The sequence below is a fragment of the Neurospora tetrasperma genome (genome assembly GCF_000213175.1).
Source record: "Neurospora tetrasperma FGSC 2508 unplaced genomic scaffold NEUTE1scaffold_81, whole genome shotgun sequence".
Lineage (NCBI taxonomy): Eukaryota > Fungi > Ascomycota > Sordariomycetes > Sordariales > Sordariaceae > Neurospora > Neurospora tetrasperma.
Genome location: NW_009799179.1, coordinates 2,805,350 through 2,819,461, shown reverse-complemented (window position 1 = coordinate 2,819,461; position 14,112 = coordinate 2,805,350). Strand labels below are relative to the sequence as shown.

Here is a 14,112-nt window from a genome sequence, read left to right as displayed (position 1 = left end):
TTAGAATTTTAGGTACTATTCCTCGAAAATTTTAATAATTGTAAGGAGTTCTTTATTATATATTTTATAATTACACTCGGTAGTTGTATATTTGCTAGAGAAATAGGCTATAGGGCGTAGGCAGTTTTTATTATTATATTAAAATAGTATTTTACTAGAAGCTTAATTGGAAGTATTAATCTCGACTACTATCCTACCGGAAGGGTCGAAGTAGGCGAGTATATCCATATTAGTAAAAGAGTCTTTAAGGTGTTAAAAGGCAGCTTAATAAGTGTCAGTTTATTTCCAAGTATTCTCTTTTCGGAGGAGGGTTATTAAAAGTTTAGTAATCGACGAAAATCTTTTAATAAAGCGTCAGTAGAAGTTAATAAACCCGAAGAATTTTTATAAGTTTTTTATATTATTTAAAGGCTCTTATTTAATTACCGCTTTAATTTTCTTTAAATCTATTTGGATGCCGTCTATAGTAATAATTAGGCCGAAGTATTTTATCTTTATAGTATAAAATTCGTACTTCTTAATATCGATATAAAGGCCGGCCTCGGTTAATTTAGTAAGGACGGTTCTAATATATTAGATATACTCCTTTTTATTCTTCGAATAGATAATAATATTATTTAAGTATACCGAAGTATATCGATTAAAGTAATTATATTAAATATTATTAATAAAATTCTAAAATAAATTCGAGGCGTTATATAGACTAAAGGGTATTATTAGGGTTTTATAAAGGCTAAACCTTATAATAAAAGCGGTCTTCTAAACGTCCTCTTTAATTATACGGACTCTATTGAAGGTAGTAATAATATCGAATCCAGTATAAATCTTTGCATTATAAAGGGAGTCGAGAGTTTTACAAATGAGTAGGAGTAGGTATTAGTTCTTAATTATAATATTATTTAGTCCACGGTAGTTTTAGTAAATTCAGACTCCTCCGTCAGGCTTACGGGCTAATAGGAGGGGCGCGGCCGTACGGGAGGTAGAGGGTTAAATAAATCCCTTATTAAGGTTATTATTTAATTATTTCTTTATATATTGGAGTTCGGCTTATAATATCAGTCGGTTTCTAACTGTAGGCGGCTCTTTTCTAGGCTTAAGGTCGATTTTATAGTTGTATAGTTAGGATAGGGGTAGGCTGTTAGTGGAGCGGGCTATAAAGACGGCGATAAGGTTGTAGTATTCTTTCGGTAGTTTGGCTTTAATTTCATTTTCGGAGGGGTGGGTTTTTAACTTTATAAATTTATTCACATCCTTATCATTAACTTTACACATTAAAAAATTATTTATCGTAGTAGAAGTCGAGAAATTAATAAAATTATAGGTTTAATTTAATTTAAAGTATTTCCTTATCTTCTATCTCTTTAAGAATATTATAGAATTTTTCGTTAGAGAGGTTTAAATAATTAGGGTCGTTAGTTTTAACGTTTTCGTTAGGTAATTCTTCTAATTAATCTAGGTAAACGCGTACGATTTAGACGTTATTTTATTAGTAAAACTAGGCAAAGTTAGTAGTAGAGAGTATTTTAATATTATTTAGTATATTAATTTTTAAAAACTAAGCAATTAGAAAGCGTTCTCTTCTTCCGTCGGGGCGGCCGTAGTAATAACTACCGACTTTAATAGCTAGGAGGCCGTTAAAATACAACCGGTTATAAAAGGATAAATTGAAAGTAAATAAATTAGAAGTTTAATTAATATAGGGGTTATAGATTTTAAACTACGGTAGGCTGAGAATAATAGGGTTATTTAGGCTGAGCCTTATTACAAATAGAGGGATTTGCTCAGTATATATACTAATTCGGACAGTTAAAACAATAAAGTGCATAATATCTTTAGTCTTCTTATTATTAGCTAAACGTAACGTCTTTAATTAAAGTAGTTTGTAAAAGTTTAATTATTTTTCTTAAACGAGATTAGTATTAATAAAAGTAAGGTTTATATAACCTATATTAATAAATATTTTGGAATTGAATAGGGCGATTATAGATTGGGAGAGGGTAATAGATAAAAGGAGGGAGTTTGTATATACGTTAGGACCCAGCGAGTTGAGCTTTAATTCTCTAAAGTAGATTTCTAGCGGGTCCTTACTACTCCGAGGGCGACTTTGCTCGGAATTTACTCGTTTCCTTAGTCGTTAACCTGCTTATTATAGCTGTTTTGCTATATATAGTCGCGGTTATCTTCGTAATTGTAGTTATTTGCGTATATTGCGGGGTCGAAATAATCTTAATCCTCGAGGATTAATAAGTCTTCCTTATCCTCCTATTTAAAAGCGCGGACGCGGTACCGACTGTTATTATTATTGCTATTACCTTGGCCGCTAGAGTTATTATTATTCGAAAACGTTGATAATTGTTAATTATTCGGTCTAAAGCTTCCCCGTGCGGGGGGACGGTTATTGTTACTATTATTACAGTATAGGTTGTTACTTCCGCCGTTGTACTAGTTGTTATTACCGTTATTATTATTATTATAAGTACTAGTACTACAATAAGTTAATTGGAAGCGCGATTAGGAGGTAGGGTTGGGGGAGGAGCTCGTAGACGCGGTTTGGCGCGGTGTACCATTGTTAGTCGCAATAACGGAGCAGTTGTATTTAGTATATTCCAGCTGACTGTAATATAAGTATAGTCCCAGGGCGAGGCGCCGCTCGCGTTCGTTTACTGAAATTTTATTAAATTATAGAGCGTTAAGATCTATAGCGTTGGGGTTGCGGGGTAGGGGCGGTATAGATATTAGGCGGCTAGTATATTTGGATAGTCGGAACTAAAGGTCCGCTTAGTTTTTAGAGAGGCCGCAATATAGTATAATTTATACTATAAAATTGTCGGATAACGGTTAGGGGAAGATATTAGCTACCGTATATTGTAGGGAAAAGTTAATTTTAATCTTCAATTGGGAAATATAGTAAGTATTTTATATATTTAGTTCGGCAACGATACGGATAAATTCAGTAATAAAAATATTAAAGTTAGTATTCCTTTAAATTAATTCTTTTATTTCGCAGGCGGTTTGGACGGCTTTATTAATAAAATTATATATTTACTATAAATATAAAAAGAGGTTAGAAACAATCTACTAATTTTATATTAAGAAGTTCTCTTCGTTATTTAGGATAATATCAATATAAGGTTGTACGGAGTTGCGGGCTCCGCCGTCAAAGCGAGAAATAATATAGAATATACAATTAAATTCGTTAGGGTAATTATCTTTTTCGAATTTAAACTTCAATTCGTAACCCGAGTATTAAAAGTAGAATTAGATTTATCGCTTCTTAGGGTCGTTCTCGTCGCCCGAGAAAGTATTAGGGTTTTAGACCTTAATTTTCAAATTGCGGTTGCCTATAGCAATTTATAAACCCTATATTTCACCAGTTTAGCAAACGACAGTCTTATAGAGGCTTGCTACCTAGTCGGTAAGGAAATTGTTCTACTATTATCCTTAATTATTAGTAATATTCAATTAATTGAATATAGTATTTAGGTTATTAAAAATATTAAATAGGATACGGCTAGTATTAGGCATATTATAGAGAACCTCGAAGAGGGCCCTGGTATTAGCGGAGTAGTTACGTTCGAGTAGAGTTGAAAGAACGATAAGGAAATTGCCTACGAGGAATACTTTAATACTAAAGGGCGTATTGTTATTGTAGGTAGGGGGGGCGGGGGCGTGGGTATTATCGTCTATAGTTGTAGGTTTATCCGGAGGTTTACGGTCTTAGGGTTTTAGAGTATCTAAGTAGGGGTAGTAATAAAGATAATGTACGTAATAGCTTCCTAAGACTTTCGGATCCGCGAAGAGGGGGGGGCCTTTATCCGAAAGGCGAAGGTCTTTGGCGAGGGGTATTGAGAAGAGGATTGTAATTATCGTAATAGTGGAGGCGGTGAGCCCCAGAAGGAGCTATGTCTTATTTGCTCGCATGATGTCTTATCACTTTTCTTTCAATTTTAATAAGGGTTATGTCGGTGAGTTCGGTCTTGTGATGTGTAGTTAGTCGGTGAGTCTGTCTTTGTAATGTATAGTTTTTTAGCTTCGTTAGCTGTACAGCGTTCTTAGTGCTGTAATCTATTTTGATTATTAGTTAATATCTTGTCAATATAATGTGTGCTTTTCCTTTGTATTAAGTGTTCGTAAGGCTAAAGTTGGAACTGAGATACTGGCTGAGGCTAGGGCTGAAGTTGGGATTGAGACACTAGTTGAGGCTGGGGCTGAGATTGGGGGAGCTGAATTTTCTAGAAGTATTTTAGAATGTTTATAACTGGGTGGGAGGTTTGAGTTGTTGTGAAGTTGATTGAAGTCGTTGTGAATAGAGGCAAGTAAGGTGTCCGTAGCTGTAGAGATGAACGCTAGTGCACGCTGTTGTGAAGGTGCTACAAACTGTTACGGCGTGGTTCTTTAGAAGGTAGTAGGTAATAAGGGATTATAAAAGGTACTCCAACCAAGTAGGTAGGTACAAGTAATCATTGTAGTACAAAGAGCTATGGAAGTAGAAGGGGGAAGAGTCTAGCTATAAATACATGTGGTTGGATAGTAGAGATGTCAATCCCTGACAGTCTTGGTGTCCAACCAGAAGAACCTCAAGCTAACAACACAGCGCAAGTTGAAGCCAACCAAAAGAGTATTCCTATTTGGCCCGCATCAGCACTGGCTGCCTCGTTGCCTCCTCCGGACCTCAAGCCCCGCCTTCCCCGCTTGCAAGACCCTATGCCTCCCTTCTCGGTGTCAGCATTCGCCCCTCAGTCCCAAGGCCCTCCCAAGGAAACACAAACCAAACCCCTCGCACAGCAACAACGACAACAGCAACAACGACAACAGGGAAGCGAGCAGCAGGAAACCGACTTCCTAACCCTTCTCACCCTCCTCGAAAAGGCTCTTCGGCACACTCACTACGCCGTCTGCGGCCGCGCCGCTCTTTACGTGTGGGGGTACCGCCATCCGTCCTCCGACGCCCCTCCAGAACAGGTTAGCATCCTCTGCCCCGAAGGTGACGCACCTATCATTCTCTCCTGGGCAAAAGCGCAGGGATGGACGTCGAATGTCGTTTCCAGTGTCAAGGGGTGTTGTTCTTTTGAGGTTCCTATTCCCGAGCGGGACGGGAAGTATGGTGGGAAGGTGAGAACAGTGGTGGTCAAGACTACGGAGCGGATGGGTGGATTGGGTGGAACGATGGGAGCGGGAATGCCAATGACCGTCGTCAAAGGCACGTGGGCCGAAGCAGAAAAAAAGGTGCTCAAGACGCAAGCGGCTGTGGTTAGCCTCCCTGCGCTGTTGGAGATGTTGATGGAGGGGTTCGTAACTGCTGTCACGCACACTCACACTCATACTCACCAGCAGCAGGGGCAGCAGCAGCAGCAGCAGCACACCCACCAAGTGGAGGAATCAGCAACCGCCATCCTCTGGGTTTTGTCCCGGCTCGTGGAACGAGGCGAGAGACTCTTCCAGGATCAAGTCCCAGAAGAGTTTCTGACGCCCTTCCTGACCGGATGGCCCGAATCTCATGCCCTCTTGCAGAAGTTGGGCGTGTCACCGACGTTTGAAGCTCTCGATCGAGATGGAGATAGAGATGATGAACTTCACCAGAGGCCAGGCCTGCCACTGGACACCGTCACTCTAGCTGCTTTGGAAGAAGGTCTTCAAGCCCCGGCGCCGCCGGTCCTGCTACCGGTAAGGAAGGCAAGTCCCGCTTTTTCGTGTGCCTCAGCCAGTTCAGAGGATACCATTGCCCTGATCGAAGATGAAATCGTCAGTTGGCAGTTCTTGTCTTTGGAGCAGCAATCCGTCGAGACAGGTTCTTCTTTGGGTTCTGGGGTTGATAGTAGTGCGGCTGAGTTAAGTGGGATATGGACCCCAGCTGGTTCTTGTCCGACTGTAGCTTCTTCGGTTTCTTCTATTCCTACTCTTTCTTTTTCTGCTTATTCCGCTTGTTCATCAAACGAGAGCGGAACTCGGTCTTCGAGGAGACGGAGTATCAAGCGTGTATGTGTTCCTCCGCCTTGGAAGAGTGGTTGGAATGAAAGCTTTGTAGGACAGAGGGAGTATCCTGAGTGGATTTGAGATGTTAGGTAATGGTAGAATGTTCGGTCTTGGGTTTGGCTCCTCGCGTTACTTTGGGTTTTTGGGTCAGGGCGGCTTTTTGCATTTGGGACATATTTGAGGATTGACCATACATCCAAGTGACTAATAACGATAGGTTGTTGAATGAATTATAAGATACCTGCTATCAGATACCTTGGTTCCGTCAGTTATGATCAAAAATGTACGTGCTAGGAAAACTTTGTATTTACCAGTGAGATCGCCCGTTGCACTTCGCTCCATCATGCACATATATCAAATAAAGAGCCTTAAATGCTGATAACATTTCCAACAATGAGAGGTGCAGGACCTCTACCTACGCGAAGAAGAAGAAGAAGAAGAAACAAAGTAACGCAGTACAAAAAGCAAGACTGACCCTACATGCCTTGAGATATCCATCCCTTCCTTCATAGTCACATGCCTAGCATCTCCCAATCCCTCTTTGTCCTTCATACCCTGTCTTCCTTCCAGAAAAAAAAAAACACTCAAAGCGGCCTCCCGCTCCTCCTCTTTAAATGCCTTCTGGCATGCCCTTCGCCTGCCGCATAACTTTCTGCCCTCTTCCCACCCTCTCTCTGCACCGCCGAGTACACCAACGAACCGTTCTCGCATCTCGTCCCCGGAGAGACCTTTTGAGGAACGGCCCACCCGTTAGCGCACAGGCCAAAGAAGTCATCACCGAAGCAGACGGCTACTTGATCCTTCTCGCACTGCTTCTTCTGTTCTCCTGAGCCACCTTCATCTCCACCAGAACCAGAGCCAGCAGAAGCTGAAGCTGAAGTGCCTGAAGGAACATTGGCAGTTACCGTTACCTTGACGGTCATGGTTTTCGTTACCTCTATTGTGGTCTTTTCTCCATCCCCAGCTCCAGTTTCGGTAGCATTAGCATCATCACATTTCCCTCCTCCGGAGTCGGACTCGGCAGCACCGGTAGCGCTAGCCGTAGCAGTTGATGCTAGCTCATCGCTAGGGGCAGTGATGAACGTGCCGCTGGCACTGGCACTGGAAATAGGAGCGACCGCCGTCTCGGTACCAGCAGCAGCTGAAGCGGAGGTGGTGGTGGTGGTGGTGGTAACAGCCGGTTGGTTTACCGTGCCAGTGACAGTAACAGAAGCAGAAGTAGTACCAGCGTTGACTTCTTCTTCTCCTCCAGTAGGAGCTGCACCGCCTTTGCTGATCGTCTTGGGATTGTCTTCGAACACGGGCAGCGTATCATTATCAATTTTGGGACCCAAATTATACCCAGCCGGAGCAGGGTCAGGTTTGCTAAATGGTCTTTTGAGCTGGTTGATGATGCGACCGTACTTGCCCGGATTGGGTATATTGACGACGTTTGCTGCTCCGCCGCCGGTCACGCAGCCGTCGTAGCCGGGAATGCCCTTTTGTTTGGGGATGTTGGCGATGAAGATGTTGGGGAGAGACTCGTACTTCTCGGGAGAGGGTTGGCCGCCGGTGATTTCGACGGGGGCGCAGTTCCTGTTTCAATTGGGAAAGAGGGGCAGTGGTTAGTAAGTAGGTAAGTACTTGGCGTCTGGTCGGCAAATTGATGTGAGGGAAAGTCCGTTAGGGGGGACAAGGTAGTGGATATGGTTATAGGGAAGGAGCTGTGTACGGCGGGGAGAAAGGTGGAAAGAGGGGTTGATGAAAGCGGGAGAAAGAACAACTTACATGTACATCTCCCTCTGTCCAAGTTTATTGAACCACGTCCAGGCAAAGGTTGCTTTACCTTGTGGCAGACTATGGCATCAGGTGAGTGTGTATGAGTTAGCCACTGTGCTGCCGATGCTACTAACATTGGGTACCTCAATTTGAAGTGAACTTACAAGTCAGGAATAGGAATCAGAAACTCTCGAGTGCAGTCAACGCCAGAATCATTGTTGCAGAAATCGGTGTTCAATCTTTGTTGCGCATCCTTAGGGCGACCTTCGGTAGGTAAGTTATTGGCTTCGTCGTGAAACTCCGCCGGGCATCCGCCAATAATGGTGTAAATGGTCTTGAATGTGGCCGATGTGCTCCATGATCCGTTCGACTTCTCTGGGTCGTCGTACGAAACGCTGAACTGGCAGGAGCCGCCGCCATGCTGAGCACCGCCGGTAAACTGGACGAGTTGGACATCGCCTGCCTTGAGTGTGGTAGCATTGCCGGCCTCATAGCGATTTTGGCATGGGTACAGGTACTTCACTCCATCCAGAGGATCGACTTGAAGTAGTGTATCTCCCTTGTAAAGATTGTAGGAAGGTGGGGTTCGCATCACCATGTGTCCTTGGACACTGGTAAATAGAAGAAGTGCGGCAGTAGCCGTGCTCGTACTGAACTTGTTGACGTGGACCATCTTGTGAGTTGACGTGATGAGCGATGAGAAGGGAACTCAGGCAAGATACAAGGGTCCCGGACGCGATATTTTATACAAGACTTGAGCCTACCAATGGGCTGGTCACCAGGACAAGGATATATAGCAACGAACGCATTTCACATATTGCAAGGTGAGCCATGGGGGCAAACATCTCGAGATCGATTAGATTAGACGCCCATCGTGTCAAGTCTGGTTCGGTCATGTATCAGGCGCCGCATCGTAACTCGTTCCAACGACAATGAAAAGTCTGGGAAAAAGCCAGAGAGGGAAAATATGGAAACTTGCAAGCGCATCCATGGGCGGATAGGGGTCCGCTGAAACGAAGTGAAAACTTCGGGTTCTTGTTCCTGGGAGAGTTGATGTGAGAGGTGCACATGTACATCCAACATTGAATGGAGGGTTATGTTTGCCCACTGCGAATTTGAAACCGCGATGAGGTCAGTCAGGTCAGACCAGTAGGTACCTATGCAAAGCTCGCCCTTGATGGAATTGGCGTCCAAGATGAGAGCAATGGGGAAGATCAAAGGACGTTGAGAAATTGTTGGCGTATCAAAGGCGTTGGTTGGCTGTTCAAGCGGCGCGTATGTGAACAACGGCTACGTTGTTGGGTGTGGTCTTGTAAGCTCAAGCATCACAAAGAAACCTCAATGCTTAGTGGTTCACTTGGGCGTTTGTCATTCGAGGTCGGTCGGTAATTCGAGTCATCCCCTGCTTCTGACAGATCAGACATCTGAAACGATGGGAAGCAACGATGGAGAAAATGCCCGGGCGTGTCATGCCAGCCAAATACCCAAAAATTATGAGATGCGCCTTCCACCCGTCACACATCTTCGCAAGTATTACACGCACTGAATACACGCACTGAGTGGTCAGACAAGTATTTTATAATGATTTTTTTGTATTCAAGATGGGATACAAGAGATCTAGCATATAACTAGTCCATCTATCTACCAAAGTACTCGACTTCCATGGGTATATGCGAGGGTATTTATACACCGAACCATCAAGCCAGAGGTATAATGCTAAGTGCAAAAGGAAAAGAAAAGCAGCAAACAAAGCCCCACAGATGGAGCCAGTAAACCACCAAAAAATAATGGTGCTGGGAATCGTCAAAAATCATCACTGAACAGATTCCAACAGCAACAAGGAAAAAAAAAACCGAAAAACCCGGCGGGTATCATCACAGAAGGGTTGTGGTCGTTAAAACCCTCTGTCTCTTCGTCATCCTTCGTCGTTCATTTGCATAGCCCAATCAATCATCGCCTCAATTTTTGTTTTTCTTTTCCCCCCAAACCACTCATGTTATGATGAAAGATTTTCTTCAACTCTTTAACGTGTTTCCTTGGTGTTGATACCATCACCGAAGCCGGACTCGACACCGTGCTCGTCGACAACATCGATCTCGACGTGAGCGGGGGAGTCGCTGTCACTCTGGTCGGGGCGGTCGCGTGTCTTCTCCTCGTCATGGCGGTTACCGCCCTCGCCGTTGGAATCGCGGTCGACGAGGCCATACTTGTTGGCATAGGACTCGATCTCCTCGGCAGTGAGGTGAGGCAGCTCCTTGGCGGCAGTGACGTAAGACATGTTCTCGACGAAGCCCTTGGCGAAAATGATGTCGATCTCCTCGAGCGAGCGGTTCGCGGTCTCGGGGTAGAAGAAGTAAATGATGGGAAGGAAGCAGCCGTTCATGACGGCGAAGAAGAGGTAAGTTCCCCAGCCAATCTTGTCGACCATGATGGGAGTGACCATGACAATGAGGAAGTTGAACATCCAGTTGGAGCAGGTGGAGACGGCGTTAGCCTTTCCACGGGTGCGGATAGGGTTGACCTCGGCGGGGTAGAGCCAGGGGAGGGGAAGCCAGGTGGCACCGAAAAAGGCAATGTAGGTGAAGAGACCGACTGCGGCACCGCGGGCCTTCATGGGATCGTCGGGAATCAAGCAGGCGAAGACGATGACCATGGAGAGCATCTGACCAACGGTACCGATCAAGAACAGACGACGGCGACCGACACGCTCAATGGCGAACCAGGAAACAGTAGCGAAGATGGAGTAGACGATCATGTTGATACCGCCCAGCAACATGGACATGTTGTGGGACTCGCCGATAGAATCCTGGAACAGAATAGGGAAGTAGTAGATGACGGCGTTGCAACCACCAACTTGCTGCATGAACTGGGAGCTGGAACCGAGCAAGAGACGACGGAAATGCTGGGTCTTGCCGCCAGTGAAGAGGGCCTTGAAGGGAGTGCTCTTTTGGCCGAAACCTCCAGAGGCACGCAGGGAGTCAACAATGAGGTTGCGCTCTTGGATGGTCTCGGGACCATCGATCTCGTAGCCACGGAGGGCAGCAATGACCTTGTCAGCTTCTTGGGTCCGGCCATGGCTGAGGAGCCATCTGGGCGACTCGGGAAGGTAAAACATGGGGACGCAGATGAAGATGGCGAAGAGAAGCTGGAAAGCGATGGGGAAGCGCCAGACGAGGTCATCGGGACCGTAAGATGCACCATAGTCGATCCAGTAAGCAATCAAAGTACCAAAGGCAATGACACCGCCTTCAATGCAGATGAGAAGACCGCGGTTCGATGTCTTTGAGCATTCGGCTACAAAATCTGTTAGAATTTTTTGCCGGTCAGTGGTTGGCAAAGCCGGGACGCACCTTGATAAGTGGGAATGGTCGAAGTGTTCATGCCGTTGCCGATACCCATGACAACTCTGCCGACGAACAGCTGAGCAAAAGGGTTGGATCCAGCCTGACAGGTAACCTGAATAATGACACCGAGAGCCATAATGAAGGCGCCCACCATGATGTTCTTGCGTCTACCCAACAAATCGCCGGTCCAGAGGACGAACATGGCACCAATCAAGCATCCAATTTCGTAGATGGCAGTGATCAGACCCTGCATGGTCGAGTTGTCTTTGGTTGGTGTGAAGAAGTTGTTGAAAGCGGGGGCGGTAATAATACCGCTCATGACACTGTTTGGAATGTGTTAACATTCGGCTTCATCGAGGACTCATTGTGTTGACTGAGCACTCACCCTTGGTCATAGCCGAAGAGAAGGAAGCCAGTGGTGGCTACAGTCGAGACAGCCAGAGAGAGCGGTCGGCCTGAGAGGCCCAGGAACTTTGGAGGCGCCATCTTGGACAGTGGGATGGAATGTGAGGGATGACGGAATTCAAGATCAGGACTCCAGCTTTGGGTAGGAGCGAGGCCGTGGATATTTAAGCTTGATGGAGGTCGAACCCAAGCATGGGAGGCGGACAAGCCAAGACGAATCGAAAACAAGGAGAGGTCGCAAGGTCGGCCATGCTTACACCTCTGCCGGAGGGGGAAAAAGGTTAGCGTGATACTTTGAGTGTACAGAAAACTAGGATATCTTGCCGGTATGAGTGTTGCTCTTCTGTAGAGACCTGTCTTTTGCCACTGATCTGCACTAACGGTGAATACCTCTCAGCTCTAACCTCTCTTTTTTTTTTCTCCCCGGCGGAGGTGTAGTGTACACTAGTGTGTGAATATCTTTGTGCCAGGGCCTTGCGATGACCGCAACGGCGTCCCCATTGTGTTGTGAAACCAGCGACAGGCGGTGGTTGAGCGGTGGAACTCTTGGATGTTGTGGGTGCGTGGTGAATGGGGGACGATCACGGATTCGGAGCGGGTGAACTACGGGGAAGCAGACAAAGCGGAAGCGTTCATCTTGTCCCCATTGGGCCGCATCCAGCGTCGAGGTACACTACGCACGGTGAAGACACACACACACACGACCCCAGTGCCGTGGTATTCCTGTCGCCTGAAGAGGCTATCCGCGGCGAGTGCTGATATCAGACGCTACCTGCATCTATCGATGGCCAAGCTGCCAAGACACCAGAGGCGGCAGGCAAATGCAGGGTCGTGGAAATGCAGGAAACGGGAAATGTCATAATGAGCTGTCATTTGTCCAAGTCCACGGAGGACATGTCCCTTTCCGGAATCCCGTTTGTTGTTCATGGATCTGGGATGGAGAAAGGGCAGCCTTGTTGCCCGTGTAAGCGCAACTAAACAGATGACGATTAGAAGTGATCGTCTCTGCGCCATCCTGGTAGGTTAGTGTACTGCATTCCTCTGTCCGGGGCCCCCATTCCTACTTAGTTGTAGTCGCGCGATGGGCTACAGACCGCACAGTTCATTTGTTGTCTCATACCACGTTGTCGAGACGGAAAAAGCAAACCATACTATTGATCGATGGTCGACGTGGTAGTCACGCATCGATGAAGAGAAGGATGGATGGAACTGGGAAGAAGGTGAAGAAAATGGTGGAGTAAGTGGAAGTCTTTTTCCCCAGTCAGGAAACCTTCACCCCAGACGGGATCTATTGGGAGGGGCCCGTGAGAGCCTTGGGAGCGCTTGCCGTGATCAAGCCTGGAGAAAGGGAAGCGGTCCCACTGCAACCTAACATGGAGCATATGAGGTCATGGTGGGGCTCTCTTGCATTCCATCAGATTTTTTCCCTTACTCAGCTTTCATGACAATGAACCCGCCAAGCCCAAGACCACAAACTGCGCGAAAACAATGAGCCGCCGGCTTGGAGTTTACTTGTTCAAACTGGCTTCCCGTCCTTGTCGGGCTGTTTTTGCCCGACCTGACTGACTCTTGCCCCTGTCTGTTCCTGGGAGTGGACGAATGATGTGACGAATAACTTGGTATAATACACTACTGTGTAGAAGGGACGGAAGCGGTGCTGTTCAATTTCCAAAGTGCCGCTGACAGGTGTGGTTGACTGGTTGTGGGTGTTAGCTTGCCGCAGCACAGTACAGGGACACTGTCTGCTCATTGGCTGCCAGTAATGCCTCTGAGTCCGCTCTTCCTTCTGCAATCTCAGCTGTCCGCAGAGGGCACTCGCTTTGTCTCATGCCGGCATCTGTTTTACACTACACTACCTCTACCACCAAGACCTCAGGTCTTTGTTGCTGTTGTTTGTTGTTGCCGCCGCTGGCAAGGTAGATAACATCATCGCCAAGGCCCAGCAACAAAAACAGGACGGACTCTCTTTCAGGTGTCAGAGCAACCTCAAATCCTGAAACCGAGGGTCCCTTTACTCCACAGTCCACCCGAGCTCATGAAAATCCGCCGGACTCCAACACGCTTCCAACCACCCTTCGGCACACCCCCGCAGCCCTGTTCCCCGCCTCTCTCCATTTCCTACCCGCACCACTGCCACGTTGATGCTCATAGTGGGTCGTGCCAGTGGAGTCTCAGAAGCACCCGACTCGAGATGTAACCCCTCAGCGCCGCTCTCTGTCGTCCGCCGCTTTGCTTTTTTGTGGGCTCTCGGCCCTTGTTCGGGCGTTAGGTGGCCGTGTCTCCAACCACTCAGCTTGACCACCATCTGTGATGATCGCTCCTCTTTACCCCGATTTTTTCGGATTTTCATGTGACGCATGTCGCACACGCCAGACGGTGGCCATGGCCCAACAGGCGGCTGCAGAGTGCCAAAAGAGGCAGTTGACATGAAATCCCTTGGGGGGCCCAAGTGTGTGTCTCTTTGGGTCGGTAAGTTAGTGTAGCTTCATCTTCGACCAGAGAGGCAGCCCGGTCTCGAACATGGAAATTTCCGTGATGGCTTCCATTGAACCACTAGGGACCATTCCCACGCATGCACCCCGAGAAAGTGCAACTATCACGGGACCCTGTTGCCGCTGTTGGGACCCGACTC

The 14,112-nt window shown here is 46.6% G+C and overlaps 4 protein-coding genes across 4 annotated transcripts; 1 reads left to right on the top strand and 3 right to left on the bottom strand.

Moving 5' to 3' along the window:
- Positions 1-423: 423 nt before the first annotated feature.
- NEUTE1DRAFT_12027 (uncharacterized protein) lies at positions 424-573 on the bottom strand (the record flags this gene model as incomplete). The annotated part of the gene is made up of 1 exon (XM_009856598.1): positions 424-573. A coding segment is annotated over one exon (150 nt), but the record flags the coding sequence as incomplete, so codon positions are not given.
- Positions 574-3,982: 3,409 nt separating this feature from the next.
- NEUTE1DRAFT_141955 (uncharacterized protein) lies at positions 3,983-6,054 on the top strand (the record flags this gene model as incomplete). The annotated part of the gene is made up of 2 exons (XM_009857393.1): positions 3,983-3,989; positions 4,601-6,054. The coding sequence occupies 2 exons, from the start codon at positions 3,983-3,985 to the stop codon at positions 6,052-6,054; spliced, it is 1,461 nt and encodes a 486-aa protein (XP_009855695.1).
- Positions 6,055-6,557: 503 nt separating this feature from the next.
- NEUTE1DRAFT_53322 (uncharacterized protein) lies at positions 6,558-8,404 on the bottom strand (the record flags this gene model as incomplete). Its single annotated transcript, XM_009857392.1, has 3 exons — positions 6,558-7,548; positions 7,741-7,809; positions 7,896-8,404. The coding sequence occupies 3 exons, from the start codon at positions 8,402-8,404 to the stop codon at positions 6,558-6,560; spliced, it is 1,569 nt and encodes a 522-aa protein (XP_009855694.1).
- A 1,151-nt stretch (positions 8,405-9,555) lies between these two features.
- On the bottom strand, positions 9,556-11,571 carry NEUTE1DRAFT_149665 (sugar transporter; the record flags this gene model as incomplete). The annotated part of the gene is made up of 3 exons (XM_009857391.1): positions 9,556-11,025; positions 11,082-11,398; positions 11,461-11,571. 3 exons carry the CDS (start codon positions 11,559-11,561, stop codon positions 9,755-9,757), a joined length of 1,689 nt encoding a protein of 562 aa, XP_009855693.1.
- Positions 11,572-14,112: the final 2,541 nt, after the last annotated feature.